General features: G+C 42.8%; 2 protein-coding genes across 2 annotated transcripts in view; one reads left to right on the forward strand and one right to left on the reverse strand.

Moving 5' to 3' along the window:
- LOC124307950 (hemicentin-2-like) overlaps positions 1-19,434 on the reverse strand; it is a 297,325-nt gene that overhangs the window by 258,981 nt on the left and 18,910 nt on the right. The window lies entirely within an intron of this gene.
- LOC124307938 (neuroendocrine convertase 1-like) lies at positions 1,304-19,400 on the forward strand. Its single transcript, XM_046770133.1, has 15 exons — positions 1,304-1,551; positions 2,516-2,693; positions 8,405-8,512; positions 8,859-9,170; positions 9,743-9,889; positions 10,092-10,158; positions 12,239-12,510; positions 13,403-13,615; positions 14,262-14,362; positions 15,279-15,344; positions 16,107-16,259; positions 17,009-17,175; positions 17,343-17,476; positions 17,584-17,715; positions 17,811-19,400. The coding sequence occupies exons 1-15, from the start codon at positions 1,529-1,531 to the stop codon at positions 17,946-17,948; spliced, it is 2,211 nt and encodes a 736-aa protein (XP_046626089.1). The 5' UTR covers positions 1,304-1,528; the 3' UTR covers positions 17,949-19,400.

Raw genomic sequence — 19,434 nt, forward strand, 5'->3', positions numbered from 1 at the left:
TCGCCAAATTTTGCAGACACAGTACGATAATACAAATACGAGGGGAAATCGCGATATTGTGGAATGGAGGAAAAAGAGCCAAAAGAAAAAACGCGCTAAAGAGGAAACTTGGGAAAATGATTACGATTCTAATACAAACGGCAGTAAAAGATCAGGACGTTACAATTAAAGATGTGCGGTGAATGGTGAACGCTAAAACGTTCTGTGTACGAGGGATGGAATTTTAAAGCTCCGGATCGAGCTTTTTCGGGTAGACTATCACGGCATCTGGTTCCAAAGCTGAAAATGTCGATGATAATTGGCTGCTGGCCGGTGGTAAGAATTAAATTTCTTGAAAATCCGTCGGCTACGAAACAGGCTGGTGTGAATAAAATTCGATAAGTTTTCCGGTCGGTAAAATTTAAACGCAGTTCAGACAGATTTCGCTCGAGGCAGCAGCGCTCGAACAAAAATACTACGTGACCTATTTCGATTATTCGATTAAATTGACGTTTTGGAATAGAGACATGTGACTTCGGATGAGAAGATTGACCTGCTCGCAAAAACGAAACAAAGGACTAACTCCAAAGCTCAATCGTGAAAATTTAATCATATTTTTGACAGAAGACCAGTGCTTTAGATTATTTTTCAAACTAAAGGACGCGTTTATTTTCGGATGAAACGTCGACAAAACTATATTAGCTATAAGACATTTCCTTTCCTATATACACTCAGCTTCCTTTTATCTTCCCACATTCTTTTTCTATACAACCTCCGTTCTTTTGGTTAAAACACGCCGTTTGACGATTCCAAGGGATGAAGCGATGCTGGTACTGCTCTGACAAAGTTTCAGGATTCTGAATGAATGATCCGAACAAAAAGTCGCAGGATCATGCCTCAGCAGCGATCTTTTCTCCAAGTGACCAGGAACACCTGCATCTATACATCTCGTCGAATGGTTCTTGCGAATCTCTCTCAAAGTACAAAATCTTTTTCATGTATATAAACGGCTGTGAGAGTAGATATCTAGAAGTAATTGTCTTATCGTGAGTAATGTTAATTTTCAGGCGATTATCAGCGGTCCGATAAGAGAGACGAGGCATCGAGTTTCGCGGATGAAAAACGCGGATAATAACGTTTGAGGCGATTTCTCGAAGGATTGCGCAACGTCTGGTCCGTCGGAGACGTGTGTTTCCTACCCCCACGATAGCATCTACAATCCCCACCACGAGTCGAGCAACAGGGTGAAAAAGTGGGGGGTTGACATCCGCGAGACACAAAAGAACATCACAACTAATTGTTAGACGCACTGTTCGATCGCATGTCTTCCCGAATCGGTTGAAGCGAGCTTTCAAGTTCTGTTGTTTTCAATAAAAAGTGGAGCGAATTTCTTTGATCGAAGGACATACCTCTCATACATTTACCGAATCACTCGGAAAGTATATTTTCCATTCAATGTTCAAAACTACGTGAAAGTGTCTCATTTCAGATTTACTCCATACTTTGTGACATCCAAAATACCACGGATACTGATCAACGATCTACGGAAATGATAACTTTCGCATCATTGAAGTAAGTTTTTAATTTTTACAATTGCAACCTGATTTTCATGCACCGTGTAACTTTGTTTGGAAGTAACTTATTTTCCTTTCAACATTATACGGATAAGATTTATCCCCTTCAAATTAAAAATGAATCGAACAGCGTAGCGAAATAGAATTACAACGGGTTGAGAGAAAAATAAAATAATGATGCAAATAGTCGATGAAACGTTCTGAGGTATAAGCGATAGACTGCGTTCAAAGTATAGGATAAATAGAAACGAAAGGTAGAAAAGGGAGCCGGAGGTAAAAAATATACCTCAACAGCATATTTCCTGGCGGTACGCGCGGTAGTAACGCTTCGTCAGTTCGATCGAGTTCGAATTGAAATAAATAACCGGAGAATCGTGGAAAACGAATAGAAATCCGCTTTTATGCACATCCGTACCCCGAGGCAGACGCGCATATATACACATATATATATTATATATACATGTATAATACAAGCTTGCCGCATGTGCAGTATCCAAGATGCGGTTCGCCCGCCGGTTTCGTTCCTCTAATACACGGAGCTTAACAACTTCTTAATTTCTTTTCCCCGTGCATAGCTGCATTCTGTTACCGTTATAGATATAGAGAGTGTAGACGTTGAACGGAACGCTGGCAGCCATCCGCTGTATCCGAATATTTTAATCAGTTTCTAAATCCTCGGCACGGCATGTTGATTCATTTTCAATCTCGCTGCCTGTAAGCCGACAAAGCAGCCTGTAAACCCGAGCAATTTCACGTTACGACCAGCAAGAGCCTTCGGGGTACAACAAAAGACTCCGCGAAGATCCAGACGCTAATTAAACGGATGCATAAAGAGGTATGATACACAATTCGGTCGCGCTCCAAGTTGTTCTCGTTAAAAATCACATTCTCATGGAAAAATTGAATTCCGCACGCGATCATCGGCCGCTTCGGTATATAATCGCATGATGCATCATTTCCAGCGCTTACATCTGCCTGACGAGTCTGTGTCTTCGACTGTCCGCGGCGACGCCCACCGAGAGCGTCGGGACGTCAGCGACGCCCGAGGAGTATGAAAACGAATGGGTTGTCAGGGTGGACGGCGGCCCGGAGATAGCTGCCCTCCTGGCCCTGCAGTCCGGCTACAAACATCTGGGTCCGGTACGTGTGCACCTCGCATTTCGCAGCGGGCAATATTTGCGACCACAACGGCTCGGCGACAGCCATTGTTTGCCGCGAAAGTCGGTATATATTATCTCGAATACATCAAACAGCGATTGAAATTGAGTTGAAGTAAAGGCTCGGCTCAACTGAATTCGGTATTCAATGGGTGAACGTATTCCGCAGACTTGAATGACCAACTTTGTCCGTGTTGTACCTTACAACGGAGATACGGAGAAGTACGCGCCCCGCACTTGCTTCAATCCCTCGGTTTCGTATAAATGAAATGAATAAATCGGAGGAAGACGGGAAGTCAAGAAAGAAAGAAAGAAAAAATTACGTCGAGGGAAGATTAAAATCTTCATAAAACGTGCAAGCGTTCTAATTATTCGCTCGTGTGGCTTAGTCGTTACGGCACGTTAAGATCTGCTGAGAATTTCGCGGAATAAGTTTTCATCCAAACGTTCACGAGACTCTCATCCTTTTATTCCTCTCGTAATCACGCATCATCGTACAGATCTGGTTATGCGAAGCGACGTCTTTTCAGCAAGTACAACTGTAAAGCTTTCGTCATTGAATGTTAAGATTGAATGTAAATTATTCCATCGCGCTAGTCAAAGAGACGAAGCTATTTTGTGATATTGTACAAGAGATTTGGGGTGTTCCGTGAATTTCGCGAATCCATTCTCGTAGGTTGACAATTTTTTTTTTCTTATTGCATTCGTCCAATATTCAACGAAATTTCGATTGAATCTAGTTGAATGGTTCGCAGTAAAGAAATAACAAAAATTTCCTTTTACCTTCAGTTCTATTTGTTTGTTTTCCTTTTTTTTTTTTTTCTTGTTTCTTGAAAAATCTTGCGTACATATCCATCGCCGATCGTACGGCCATCGTTTTACCGCGTACGTAAAAACGGATATCCTTGAGTTTTCGCTCGTGTAACGACAGACTCACGCACACATCGGTAGAAGCGATAATCCGATAAGAGTCAATTTATTTTCAAGTGTTCGCCAAACACTCTCGGAGTTCGAAAAAAATGTGTGTGTATGCGCGCGCGTATATGTATGTATATTATGTTGTAGCGAAATCCGTTTCACGTGAATTTTATACAGTACATGAATGGAGTGGTGGTTGAAGGACAATCGATACACGTATGATGACGCGTATGGTACGTCATCCGCATGAATATACTTTGCGTTTTATTTTACTCTTCAATTTTCTTCAACAACTCATTTCCCAGCATACCCTTATAAAAATGATAACTTTCTCACCGCGTCGTCGGAATAGGTACTTACTGCCTGCAGGACTTGGCGGTCTGGGTGAAAAACAAACAAGAGATAAAATGCGTCTCCTCCACACTGTGCGACCGAATTGAAGAACAACAACCGGCGAGACTCGGAAAATTCACCGTAAATGGAAAATCGCCTGGATTACTCGACAATCACGAATCGTCGAAGCCAAGACTAATAATGAATTTTTCTAATTGAAAAATCTCGTTTTTCACGAGTTTGCTCTTCGTTCGCGATTCGTTCGGTTCTAATTCACCTCGGACAGATATGAGCTGATTGACTCCGCGTAATCCCAACCGCAGCTTTGTTTCAGCGTCTGGGACATACTTATGCAAGTAGGCTTAATTAGATAAAATAATTATAACCGCGGTGAGACTCGCGATGCAACGCGCACGTACCTTCATACAAGATACAATACAAGAGAAGGATGTACGCATTGCGGAGAACAGATTGCGGTCTGCCGCACGGAAGAAGGAGGGGAACACCAGCTGCAGTTGAATTCCGGCGCAATTAGAATACTCTATTACATTAATTACGCGGTGGTTCTTTTGTGCAGGGATAGGTGCCCCATACCAGACACCGGAATACAACATTCCGTCTCCGCAGGGTCTCGGAACTAATCGCATCACGCATGCACGTAAAAAAAGAAACTGCGGGTAACGTGACCAGAGGGTCAGGGGGATGAATAAGCCCAGCTTTCCTCACTTTCTTAGCACCCGGGTGGAGTTCTGGCATTTTTCGAGTTGGTTTGACTGGTTAAATCGGCTTTATCACCGGATTACAGATGCAGCTCGGCACATCTTGGTCGGATATATGTATAACGCTGAATAAACAGCTCGTCGAAAGACATGCGCGACAGTGACACCTGCCAACTAGACAACTGACGTCGAGTTCATTACAGGTTTAGCAATCCCCCTTTATGCTCCCGGGTCGGAGGTCTATCCGCCAGCTGAACTGTCCGTCCGACTGTCGTTCGTTTCAATTAGAGTCGAGCTGCTGAATCAGCGATCCTGCTTTGCATTGAATTGTTAGCCGGGCATCACGTCGTTATTAATTGGGAACCGAATTTGTTTGCAGTTCGATTCTCAACGAGGTCTAGACGCCTCTCCAATTTCGTTGAAAAACAGGAACAACGACGCTCGCTATTTTACTTAGATCGAAAATCGAGAAGTTCACCGTCATTTCACCAGTGACAAAAATCAGGCGGTTCTCCATCTCTGCGTAGAATTTCGATGACGTTTGCAAAACGATACTAGCGATAGCGATAATGGTGCAAAGAACAAGAAGGTAATCGCGCAATAATTGCAAGCAGCTGTGAAGTTAGTCTCCGCAGATTCCAATTTGGGGAACAGTGTATTTCGGCCCTATAACCACGAGGGGATTAGTCGTAACCCGCATAACGTCGCCGGGGTCGGAAAACTGTGTCAAATTGATTCAAGATTTGACTCAAAGACTTCCTCCCGTAATCCGTTTCACCGGTGAACTCGTATCGTGACTAATTATTGTGAGCTGATGAATCGTTCCTACCAACCCTGGTTTAATTTGTTGAGAAAGTAAATACAATTAGGTGCCAACCTCATAAGGGTGGTTGCGTAAACCGGTTCAGGGATTTCCAAGTGAGTGTAAATATTTACCAGATATGATATATCGACCGTCGAGGGACCTTAATATCGGTAAAAGTATAAATATCGAGAGAATCAATGGGAGAGGAATCATTCGCTAACTAAAATATTGGCGTTATATTGAGTCGAGTAAGAAGATATGAGAAAATCGGTGGCTCTTGGCTAGCAAATAGAAAGACCATTTTCAAGCTACTCTCACCCATGCGGGAACAAAAACCGAACCCTCAAGAGATTAGTGCTAGACTTTGTTCAGTTTCCATTTTTTATTTTTTGTTTGTTTCTACTTCTTTCTCGAATCTTTAAACGTTCGAAGGAGTAAACTAATTTCCAAGGGATCACTTCATGAATGAATAAAATGGAATTGAGATTAGAATGAGATATAACAGACGCCAGATTCCTGATCGTCGCAGGCTGAGATTATGAGCAGCAGTCGAGAATTCGATCAAAACCAATAGCTACCGCCTAGGATAAAGAGGACTGAGCAAAGGGACCGCTGGGGGCTTTCTTTACCGCCATGCTTTTTCTTGAGAAATCTTTTGACGGGGGTTGATCTTCACCGTTAAAGGCGGTAAGTTCAAGCCCGATACTCGCTGCAGCGTTTCGATCCTAGTCATCGACTTCGCCCTTACCCGTTAGAAGAATCAAACCTCTTGACGAGGTTCCTTGACTAGTTTGGTTCGAATATGACCGGGAGGAAAAATGAGGGATGCACGGAAGACGAGGAGGATTAAGCGGGGCAGTTATCGGAGTCAGGGTCGCGTCGCCGTTGCATTTTTCAGAGTGAAGACCGCGGCTATAGTTAATCTTGACTTGGCAGTAGGGGATGAAAGGGTGTACGAGATGAAACGACGGCAGGGGAGAGGCGGGGGAATGAGTCTGCGGGGGGGTGGAGGACGAGCAAAGATAGAGACGTTCGGGTTTTCATTGGGGGCTGACGACGCCTGCAGGGAGCTTAGGGGTCCAGGATTACGCGAGACAGTTGGGAATCCGATCAAAACAAATGGACTGAGAAGATACCCGTTGGGACGTACAGGGCAAGAGGGAATTGAGGAAGGATGAGCCGGTGTGCGGGAGGGAAAGAGATAGAAAGAGAGAGGTAGAGAGAGATGCGAAGTCGAGTCGGTGAGAGAATCTGAATACGGATAAGAGATATCACGCTGATGGAGAAGTAATGACCTACCTTCTCGATTCTTGGCATCCTGCAGCTTTCGTTATTTATACATCCTCCTCAGAATCAGACATTTCTTCACCTGTATAAGCCGCTGCTGCAGCGGCTAGCAATAAACTTTCCCCCCGTCCAATAAATCATCAAGATCACACCGCGCGCAACCCGAAATTACTTCAAACCACTTATCGTGTGCGGTGATACAAAGAAAGCGTAAACCGTTTAGTTGGATTGATCCGGCAGTCGTAAGCTGGAGCTTTGAAATCGTACGATCAACGTAGCGCAAAATTTTGCTGATACCTAATGCAAACGCGTTCCAATCTCGAGAGGATCTAGAGAGAGTCTCAGTTATCGGAAGAATTTTCAACCTGGCGAATCCTACGGGAAAAAGAAAACTTTCTATCCGAAAATGTATAATCGAAACTCCGGTGCTTTTCCCCTGGATGGTGTGAAAGTGGGGGGGGGGGGGGGGGGGGGGGTAGTTATGTCAAGACGGCATATTTAAGCATCGACCAGACGAACGGGCACGAGGCAAGTACCAGGAGCAGGAATAATACGTTTCTAGTACATGGCAGGGTCTGACGTATTACGCAGAGGAGGTAGATCTAGATTCCAGAAGCCCACTGCGGCTTTCTATAGACACAAAACGGAGGGAGGCACACACCGTGTATGGTATCGATGCCACAGCTGGCTGGCGCGTGCAACCACGACACCATAGGCGCGTACAACGTGGACGGCACGCGACGCTGATCCCGCCTCTGACGGTGCCAGGTGGCAGGTCGACGGGCCCTTGGAGCTGTCTGAGGGCAAAGGGCGGGGGGCGAAGGGGCGGGGAATCGTAGGGGCGACGAACGCACGCACGTGCGCCCGTATGACTGGCGTGCACGCGTGTACGCGCTGTTTATAACCGAGGACTATCTGCCATTGCGGTGGCAAGCTAGCAGCTGAGCGTCGATGTTATCCTGGTGCGAGCGTCCCTGGAAGGGTCGTAGAGTTTCGGGCGTCGGGACGCGAATTTACTACCCCCTATGTCACGAGGCCGCTCCGAAACCGAGTCGCGGGAATCGGCGTATATTGATTCAATTTTCACCCGGATATCACGGAGTTGAACCTGCACCCTGGTCCTGCACCGCACCGCACCGCACATTGTGCAACCCCCATCGATTGTGCTCGTCGCTTGTAAATTACGATACTGCTGCACCCCAGGCCGGCCCGATGTGTCTGCGCTAAACTCTGTTCAACTGGCTGTCCCATTCGGACTTTCCCTTAATCTCTCAGAGCCGAAAATTGGATTGTCTCGTACAGCTGTATAAATGGCGGAATGTCGGAAATTTATCCTGTGAAAAAAATCATCACGGATGTTGATTAATTTTTTGTCTACCGCAAAGATAGTTACATCGCAAACACTGCCATTATAACAAGCACCTTAACGTATATTTTCCTCTGAAGGTGCTCAATTTATTTATTCACTAATAAGACGATGATCTACCTCGTTCCTAATTTTACCTCTCTCGTATGTCAGTTGGCTGAGTTTGATACTGATATCAACTTGAAAGGTGAATTATAGGGGTTAGTTTTTGTTCATGATGAATTTAACAACCTCGCATATAACGCGTTATGACACTATTAATTAAGGTACTGGGATTCGAGGACACGTATTTGTGGCACAAAGACAAGAGCCCTCAGCACCAGAAGAGAGGAGGACATCCACGACTTGGAAAGGCTCTGAACTCGCATGCGAAGGTAAAACGGTTAACGAATTTAACTCAAAACGTAGGCGGTTACGTGCGCTGCTCTCGTAACGTACAAGTTTTTGAAGAGAAAATTTATGCAGCTTTGAATTTCCCGACGACCGAGTCAGTACGTGGTAAATTATTTCGGTAAAAGCCACGTGCTCTGATTCTCAATCCAAGGAATACATTTTTTTCGCAAGTAAAATTTTTAATACGTAGTAAAAAATATGATGAAATTGGCCGTCACTGTTTGCAGGAATATTGAATTTTTTTCCTGTCCAAATTGTTCAGGTTATGAGCGTGATTAAAATTAAGAAAATTTGTGCAGGGATTGAAAAAAAATTAATGGATTTCAGGTGATCTGGGCGGATCGACAGAAAGTCATACGTCGAGAAAAGCGGGATCACGTGTCTTTGGAAGATCTCGAGTCAGAGCGGCCGCTGGTGAGGGAAAAACGACTGCCACTGAAAGCCGGGGAAGCTGAGTTGCCCGTTTCGGGAAATTACACGCAGGTGAAGAAATCGTTGGAGTCAGAAAAGCGCAGTGGAAGATTTGCTTCAAAAATCTCTGTAAGAGATGCTGGAAGGAGACGCAAAAAACGTTCGATCCAAGAGATAGAGAATTCGAAGATGTTCAACGACGAACTCTGGGGACAGGAATGGTACTTGGTGAGTGTATTACAAACGTAAACGCTGTACGAAGGTGCGATATTCCTCAAAACGCGTAGGAATATTTTCGATCGCCGTTGCGAGCTGCGATGCGCGTGTTCTATTTCAGAGTTTTCACTCTCACCCACAAAGCAGCGAGTCAACGATATAAAGCAGTGTAATCTTCCGGGCTCATTGTACAAATGTCGCGCCTTTATCTTATCGGAAAATTATGCGCCATACCGTCGTAGGGGTTTGTTTTAACACGGTAATATTGTGTGTGCTTTTTATCTACTCTAAGCCGACCATGTGGGGTCTTGTAAAGCTGAATAAACCGGGGCAGATATGAGTCTAAATTAAACAGTGATCGGTCCTTTCTGCAAAGAGTTAAAAGTCAGCTCTTTCACGTATAATCATGGCTAAGCCGGAATTCATTGTAAAATAACAAACACATGTTCGAAACGTCGAAGCTACGAGGATCCGCATGACACACAATTTCTAAATTTATTTTCGCTAAGTAATTATCAGTAGTTGAATCGCCGATCCACAACAGCCATAGCCATAATCAAAATATCGCGCTCTTTTGAACCTAGCAAGATACACGAACCACCAAGGATCTCCCGAAGCTGGACCTCAACGTCCTGCCACTTTACCGGCTCGGGATAACGGGTCGTGGTATTCGGGTCGCGGTGCTGGATGACGGGCTCGAATATACTCACGAGGACTTACAGAGCAACTACGTAAGTCCAACAGTGGAGATCCCTGCATTTTATCCGGCGAGTTTAACTCCGTCTTCTGAATTTTCGAGCAAGAAAGCTCGCAAGCTCGCAAGCTCGCTTACCGCGGCCGGTTTTGCAGGGATTATTCAAATTTGTGCTTTTGTATCCTGTACTGAATTCAGTAACCGATGATCGATTACTGGAACATGGATATCTATTTCAGGATGCGGCAATCAGCTATGACGTCAACGAGGCGGATGCAGATCCAATCCCACGATACGAATCCACAGGTAATTAAAGACGATTGATTGAAAGGAGGCATAGTAAAGGAACAGAAGAAGCGTACAACGACCCTGGTTCGTGAATTACGATCTAAGAGGCTTTCCTATCACGACGCAGTCTCGGCTCTATATAACTCAATTTATCAATTTTCATCGAGATGATATTCAACAAAGGCGAACAAAGAAAGTGGGTTGGAGGCTGTAATATTTTTGATCACGATTTTCGAATCTGCACCGTAATAACACTCAATTCCACCCTCGCTGTCACATTTTGTACTTCAGCTAGCTGCCTGAACCGACTGAACGCGATGAGTGTTGAACGTGCATATCAAATTGCCGTTGCCTGCAGCGTCAGGCGTAAGTTCGAATTCTCCATCGTATTTCGGGCGAGTGAAATGCGTTTGCGCGGTTTGCGCTATCCATCCACATGTCCACTGGCGATTAAAAAATCTATGCGGATTTGATAATAACAAAAAAGAGGTGACGATTTTATCTGGATTCGTCGTCAAGTCGATCGGATGTACGAAATTGACGAATAATTTTCACTCAATTTAGGATGAGCATGTATATACACGGTGTAACAGAACCGGTAATCGGCGATAACCAGAGTTGTGAAAATAGAAATGTAAACGCAACGCATTACCCATTACTTTGAGCAATATGTATTGGATAAGTTCTCCATTGCAAATAAAAAAAATAATATGTAACGGAGAGTATTCCATCACAAATAGAATAATTGTTCTATTATTATTTTACTTCGCTCACTAAAAGTTTCTTCAGGGCAAATTCTTCACGCAGAAGAAGAACGCGCAAAATAGAAACTTACACATTGCGTTCTCATTGTTTTATTGCACTGACAAAGTTTTCTGTATAAGGAAGCTATCACTTGAAAATAACTTCCTTACTCTACACCACAATTAATAAATCACGTATTTTCGCATTTCCCAAGGTTCAACTCTTAATAGATTGTAAGGGGGTAAAAAAGTTTGTTATAAATATTTGTAATTGAACGTTCACGCATCCATTACACTTTACTTTTGTAATTTGTAATGGAACACTCATCCATTTCGCATTACGCAGTGTCAAGTGTAATGAATACAGTAATGTGTTATCAAAGTAATGCATTATTCACAACTCTGGCGATAACAGGGTTGAATTTGTACCGATTTCTCACTTTGGAAAACTTGAAGATAATTCGCGTTGGACCCTGTATACAGATAGGTATAAATATATACGGGAAAATTTGTATCTAATTCGAGCAACATCCAACCCACACCCCTTTCTATTTCTTTGCTAATTTTTTATTCATAAAAACAAAGTAGCAATCCTAGGTATCTTTTTAGACTTTTCACAGAGGTTTTAAAATTTGACAATTTCTGCTGTGAAGAATATTTTCCACTGACAATAACTTCAGAACGCCAAATCCGATCATCGTAGTGAAAAATTCAAATTCCTATTATTGAAATGTACTTTTTAAGTACAATGCTTAAAAAATTTACGACAAACTGTATAAAGCAGAGGAATTGTGATTTCCATTTTCCTGTTTTACGTAATCAACAACAGATTAATCTCGATCAATGCGATCACAACAGTCAAACAATGTCAAATATTAGGAAAACTCCACTGCCATGTATGACTACGTTTCTAGTGACCTATAATCCTGCATACAGCTGAATAATTTTTCTGTCCCATACTTCCCGTAGACCAAACTGTTACGCCTTGAGCGCGAAGTCGATCAAATGGTTTTTCAACGAAATATGAATTTTTTTCACCATCTGCCCGTTTAGAAATCGATATACTTGTAAACGAGTCGCTCGCGATGCCATACGAGTTTGTTTTTGGTTAGCGCAATAGCGCAGGTCCAATACCACACTTTGTAAAAAGCTAAGTTGATGAGAATAGAGCAACGTAAAGTCGGTACTCTAGGCTTGAGTAAGTTTAAAACAAAAAGTAGAAAATACAGTAGACTAAAAAAACAAATACTGGCTTTGTTGCCACCGAGGTATACCACGTTCATAAATTCGGGCCCCGTGTTATAACCGCAGGAAATTGTAGTACGGTGGATGGTTGTTTTAATTGGATCTTTCAGGAATCAACGGACACGGTACAAGGTGCGCCGGGGAAATCTCTATGCGAGCGAACAATGGAAAATGCGGTGTTGGCGTTGCCTTCGGCGCCTCCATCGGCGGTATCAAACTTTTGGACGGTGTGGTGAACGACAGAGTCGAGGGTGAGGCGCTCGGCTACCGCACAGACCTCGTGGACATTTACACCGCCTCCTGGGGCCCTGCGGACGACGGAAGGAGCCTCGAGGCACCTGGACGTCTCGCTTTGGAAGCTCTTCACAAGGGGATCACGCAGGTAATGGAGGATGTTTTTTCTTTGTCCCTTTTTTCTCTGGTTCCCTTCGCCTCGTCATTATTATTATTATTATTATTATTGTTGTTGTTGTTGTTGTTGTTATTATTCATCTTATTCACTCCACGAGGCTGGTTTTGCGGTTCTAAATACTCGTAGAAATCGTCCGCAACTCTGGAAAGGTTCATCCCTCAAGTGGTTTGATATTTGCATAAAGGCTCACGGAGAATTCCACGATGGCGTTTTTTAGCACTCGATCTTGAAGTTTGCAACGCAAAAAAGCGATTTTTTGAATCCAGGGTCTGGTGAAAACTCATGTGTATATAGTAACGGTAAACAGTAAAAAATAGTGCTTTTAAAATTGACCAAAATTGGCTTGCGTGGAGTAATGTAGGGGAATTTTTATGGCCAATTTAGAAATTCAACATCTAATAGTATTGAATTGATACCAACTTATAATCTAGGAAAGTACACACCGCAATTACTTACAATGTATATACATATACATATACATATATGTATATATATATATATATACATATATACTATAAACATCAAATAGTTATTTTGACGTACAACATTTTCAACAGAAAAACTCTTTTCTCGTCCAAAATTTATATTTTCCCTCGCCTCTGTTCACGAGAATTTCGCACAAAGATCGTATACTGCTTTATATTCGAAACGTCAATATTTCAGAATGAGAGAGAGAGAGAGATAGAAAATAATGATGGGAAAGGCTGGTATGAAGCTTAACGCGATATATCTCACGTACTCCCGTTGCGTTCAAGTCAAAGAATTCGCCTCAACTTCAATTACATAATTACCAACTGACAATGAAGTCTCAAAATACGCCATTAATTGTAAGCTTCAATCACACAGTGTGTATTAATTCTAGGGTCGCAACGGCAAGGGTTGTATTTACGTTTGGGCCTCGGGTAACGGGGGTTCGAGGGCTGACGATTGCGGATGTGACGGATACGTCGGAAGCATCTACACCGTTGCCGTGGGTTCCGCAAGTCAAACAGGAAGGTTTCCTTGGTACGGAGAACGCTGCCCTGCCACACTAGCCACGACTTACAGCAGCGGAGCTTATCACGATCAAATGATTGTGAGTTGCTTTTTTTTTTAAGGAAATTGATAGTGTACGATACTTGAACTTGGTAATTTGAAATTAAGTTAAAATTCCTCTAAGAGACAAAACGCAAAGTTGCAGAGCGTTGTCGGAATACGAAAAAAGATAAAATTGTACTTGAGAAGCCATGTATTTCCGCCAAAAACCTGCTGCTTCTTTGCTTTCCAAATGATTTTGATAAAGCATTAAATAGTTGGCCGAGAAACTTGTTATACGCAGATAGACTCAAAGTTAGACGAATGATTTTCCCTTGTTTGTAAATTGCAATACTCGATATCACGAATCTTTTAATTACCCTCGAACTTTTTTCTTCTATATTTTATTCCGTGACTCCACTTCGTGAATTGTATCGTATCTCCCTTGAAACGGCTCTCGGAAAACGGTATATTTACCCATTACACCACACCGAGTGATAAATTACTGCAGGAAACAGGAGGGCTCGGTCTTTACTCTTCGTTAAATCACTCGTTGAAAAAATTTTCCAGCAGTTTGCCCATAGGATATGAACCCTTGTCTCTTGGGGAATTTTTATTTTTTTTTAGGTCCGTATTAAAAAGAATTTTATAAATTTTAGGACCGCATAAAATCAGAGTTGGCCCAATTTTTTAACTCAAATTTCCAGGCTACAACTGATCTGCGAAATACTTGCACTACCAGACATACAGGGACGTCGGCGTCAGCGCCATTAGCAGCAGGTATTTTGGCACTCGCTTTACAAGTCAAGTGAGTAACAAGAATGCTTTATTTCCAGTACCAATTAGCTGAAGGTTACATAACGACCGTTAAAAACAATCAATCCCTATATTTCACGTAGTAATTAAAGCGAATTAGAAACCAGCGGGTTTATATTATCCGTATATATATATACATACATAAATTTGCCAGATTCAGGGCTGATTAAATTAAGTAAATCAAGATTGACGACTTTGAGCGTCAGGATCATAAGACTCAGATATACTAGCAAATTACAGCTAATACATTGAATTGACACATTTTTTTTTTTGGAAAAAAACGACTTTGACCGGTCGCAAGTCGTTGCAACTAATATGGTTCGAAAGTTACACTGTCGAAGAACGGAAAGTTCTTGTATTTCCGCAGCTGTTTATGTTAAGACGTTTTAACCAATTTTTCTGTATTCATGACGCGCGATTAAGTCGAAAAAGGCGGACTCAGGCGTAGAGTTTAAAATAGCTGACGACAAAATTGAGAAAGCTACTATTTCGGATAAGAAGATATAATCCCTTTTGAAAATAACGTGCTGTGTATATAACACATGCACACAGATATATATAACTTGCTTCGTCTAGACAGAAATTAGACCACAGCGTAACAGATGATGAACTTTTGAAAGTTGCCAGATGTCACGAGTTGCTATGTATATAATTCGCAGGAAAGTTAGATGACAAAAAGCGAGATGAAACCTTTCATCTCGAATTCAATTTCAGTCAGACACATCAAAACGATAATTACTCCGGCGTGTACGTGAATATCTCGTAACTTCCCTACTTCTAAATCAGCATTTCAAGTTCACCTACACGTGAACTTACAATTAGACAAGAATCCACCACACGCATAGCGGCACTGCTGAAACGAATACGTTCAACAAGTTGAGGAATTCATGAGTAGTATTCTCTTTCAGTGAAAACTTGACGTGGAGAGACGTGCAGCATCTGGTTGTCTGGACGTCGGAATACGTACCCTTAAGGCAAGTGCGCATTTTTCATGTAAAAACAAGTTAGTCGGGTTTTTCTATAAACTCAAAAGAGTAAAAAATCCCGGAAAATTTTCGGATCATGGTACGGGAATGGCTTCGAGAAAATTCAATTGAGAAGTGTTTGACGAATAATGATAAGCGAGAAAACCTGTTGCGTTAATTCAACACATTTCCGATTTGTCTGAGGAGAATGACTTCGTATACTGTAGATAGTCGCAGCTTCGAGAATTCGAATTTTTCTAGATCGACTCGGAAAAGTGCAGAGGTGGGCATATCGCAGACATGTAATCGTGAAGTGTTCAATTCTATAGCAGATTGGTTTCGCCGTAATACGGAAACGGCGTAAATACGATCGTGACCCGTTTGCAAAATTTAGCAAGCAGCTCTCGTTTGAAATCAAGCGCATTTCACGCTCCATCGAATTTTGCTCGTTTCTTCGATTCCCGAGGGTTGTACAAATTGATACTGCAGAGCTACCCATCGATGTTTACCTTTCGCGAAACGGTTCGACCTCTTTTACCAGCAGCTTTACTAAACCATAAATGATCAATTTATGCGTCTCTTTACGGTACGAACTATTTGTTCATAACGTAGCCCGCAGGTAAAAAATTCCATACGTATATGCCTGGGAGGATTTTCTCTGAAAATGGTTCGATGTTTTCCCTAAAGTGAAATTTCGTTATCGCCCACCCGATTGAACAGCCTTCGGCTCCGTATCGAACCGCGTTCCATACATTCTCTTTATTAAAACAGTGAAAATCCCGGCTGGTTCAAGAACGCAGCTGGATTCTGGTTCAATCCGAGATTTGGCTTCGGCCTCATGAATGCTTACGCCCTCGTAACAACGGGATACAACTGGACGACCGTTCCTGATAAAAAAGAGTGCCACGTGCCGGCGGATTACGTGTAAGTACAGATCGCAATCAGGCTAAAAGTTAAATAATAGGTAAATTGATCGCGGATTGTCCCTGTGGCGATCAATCCAATCCATGTCAATTAGCGCGACTAGGGGAGAAGGATGGCTCGGGTTCCCTTTTACATCGCCGTATTCTATGCACAAACCTCTGAACAATTATGAGGCAGTGAGTGATGGGACGCGCTAAGCTATTTAGAGTTATTTGTATGCATAAAAGAACGAAACGTTATAGAGGCACACTCTCTAACCGGATGAATTCAGGGCATTTCACCGCACGCCGGGGCATCCTTCCGCGTCAAATAATGATGAGGACTCGACAAAGTGTGGGAGAAAGGGAGGCGGAGGCCGAGACGCTTCCTGAGTTTGTGAATTAAACATCCCTGTGACGCGCACATTCTGACGCTCACTTCAAATCCCTCTACGCCTCTGTTTCCTAGCGGTTTTCTCCCCTTACGTTAACTCTAGCCTGTCAACGAGCCCCGACTGACACCCTCGCAACACTACGGCCGTGAAAAATAAGACTTGAAATTGCACGAAAACATCAACGCCAAGCTTTCGAGCTAGCAGAAACAGCGACCCACTTTTGACGAGCTAGGTAGAGAGAATTAAAAGAAGAATAACGCCTGCAATTAGTTAAGATTCCGGAACGACAGAGCACCGTGTTGTAATATTGAAGAACAAAACTCGACTCTGCGAATGACACGAACGTGTCTTCTTCATGGCTTTCGTGTGTTGTTAGCTCGAACAAAACGTTAACCTACGGCAACCCCGTTCACGTCACCTTTGATACGGATGGCTGCGCCAGGGATGAAAATGAAATAAACTACTTGGAACATGTTCAAGTGGAAGTCAACATACGGTACGCGATACGGGGTGCAGTGAAGATGCATCTGACGTCACCATCCGGTAAGTAAAAACTACCTCAGCCTCTCTAACATTCCCGTATATATTATCGACTGACAATAACTGCAGAAAATATTCAACGTTAAATTGCATGAGAGGAGAAATTTATACGACAAAGCAAATTCACCCGGCACTGTATTCACACCGTATTTGTTGTTGCCAATACCAAGGAACGCGTGTTCGCATTTTGGCTCCCAGAACGCTGGATGACTCTGACGAGGGTTTTCTCAACTGGAGGTTTATGTCAGTGGCAAGCTGGGGTGAAGTCCCTCGTGGGATATGGCAGCTCCAGATATCAGATTCGGTGAGTACGTGCATGTATTATTCACCGAAATTTGTATGTACGCTAAGCCTTCAAGGAGACAATAATATTTGTCGGCTGCCGGGAAATCTAATTTGCATACATCACAGGTCGGGCCGCAGAACAACAGCGGAGATATCGGTAATTTGACTCTGATTCTACACGGTACTAAAACGATACCGGATCACGCGAGAAACGGTCCAAGAATTTACAACGACGATTACAGCAGGATGAGAAAAACGGTGAATATAACAATGACACTTCGCTGTAACAAGTTGATTCAGCATCTGACCAAGAAAATTTTCAATCACGTACGTTTATGTTCAATTACTTGCAGAATTACGAGGAGCTATTTTCGATGAACGAAGTACCTAATTTTTTGGAGGCAAGAACAAGTTGGATGGCGGAACCGGAATGGACGCGATTTGAAACGATTTTGGGCAAAAGATGGCTCAAGTATCTCTTAGGCGTGTGAATTTCCCGATCCCAAGCTTTTTCACGAACGCGGATAAAATTTGAATTATAGATCAATTATGAATGTCAATTGAAAATCATTCATCTTTCAATTATCGCGCTCTACCATCCCGAGCTATCATTTTCCTCGAGACATATAAAATCCATGATACAAAAACTGAGAGGCGGCGAAATATCAAATTCAAGCTCTCGGCCATCATTCCGATGTATAGACAGAGAAATCAAATCTCAAGTCATATTTTTCTGAATTCCTGATATCAAGAAATAAAACGTGCAGCATACGTGCGTGTATATCTATATGTATAACCGTATACAATGTAGAAAGGATAAAACCACGAGAACGGGGTCTGAAATTTTTATCCCACAACATGGTATAGCCTGTATATGCTCGTTTACGTCAGAGAAACGCTGGCAGACGGATGTGGAGTGTAAGTTTATACATAAAATAGGGACGTAAAAATCGACCGCAAATATCAAATGTCAATTTAATGTGTTTGCGTGGGTAAAATAAAATTTTACCGCCGCTCTGGTTCAACATTTTACGGCATTGTAACCTCCAGCTGGAACGTCATTCCTACTGCACATTTACGTTCGAATACTCTTTGAGCTAATTTCTGGGAGTATATAATAGAGACATGATTTAAGTGCGATTTTTTTCGACACGCCCTCGATATCAGGATTGTTTAAAATTCTGTGTATTACCATATGTCTTTGGTCTGACAATGACTCAAATGAAAATATTGGGTAGAATTTATTGATACAGTATAAATCTCGTGCCATTCTTCTTCTTCTTGCATACGTTACGTTAAACCACAAAGCCCCCGGGCCAGTCTGCTCGTGAGTATAAACATTTTTTTATCCAACTTTAAATTCCGTTTTTTCTCGTTGCATTTAAACCCTGCTGCAGCATCTGGCGAGGCAACGCGCTCAGCCGTTCAGTCAATGTCAACCCTGTCAACCTCACGTCCCACCCACAACTCGTTTGTCCAAGCCGTTCACGTACCTCATATAATCGCTGGTTCCACTCTATCAGGGGTTGCAGTAACGGCTAAGCTCAAGTGGTCGTAAAAATAGGTGATGCGCCAATTCAGGCCTCAGCCCAGCGACACGTGTTACTAGACACGTGCATGCAAACGTGAAAAATTCCACAAATAAACCCCACGGAGCTTACCACCGAAAGTTGAAAGCGATCAAAGGGGCGCTAAAACGTTCCTCGTAAAATTATCCGCTACGGCTTCGGTACCAATGCCTTCCGAAAGCTACCTGCAGAGACGACCGAGCTTTCCGGAACCTTCAACGGCAGCTTATCCCGGAAAACGAATTAAGACGGAGTTATATTATACCCGCCCTTTAAGCGCTGCCGGTTGGTTCTATAAACTTAATTGAACGTAGCGCGTACGTCATCCCCGTTTCAAGTGATGAAAATGAGGACGGAAGATGGCCCATTCGAAAAGCAGAAGTTGAGAGAATACCTCGATTATACAGAA

The sequence above is a fragment of the Neodiprion virginianus genome, chromosome 6 (assembly GCF_021901495.1).
Source record: "Neodiprion virginianus isolate iyNeoVirg1 chromosome 6, iyNeoVirg1.1, whole genome shotgun sequence".
Classification (NCBI taxonomy): Eukaryota; Metazoa; Arthropoda; class Insecta; order Hymenoptera; family Diprionidae; genus Neodiprion; species Neodiprion virginianus.

Excerpts from the sequence above, each read along its gene's own strand:
- LOC124307938 (XM_046770133.1), top strand. The coding sequence starts at position 1,529 with ATGATAACTTTCGCATCATTGAA. Across the intron at positions 9,171-9,742 it reads GGGGACAGGAATGGTACTTG|CAAGATACACGAACCACCAA; the intron begins GTGAGTGTATTA and ends TTTTGAACCTAG. Across the intron at positions 15,345-16,106 it reads TCGGAATACGTACCCTTAAG|TGAAAATCCCGGCTGGTTCA; the intron begins GCAAGTGCGCAT and ends TTATTAAAACAG.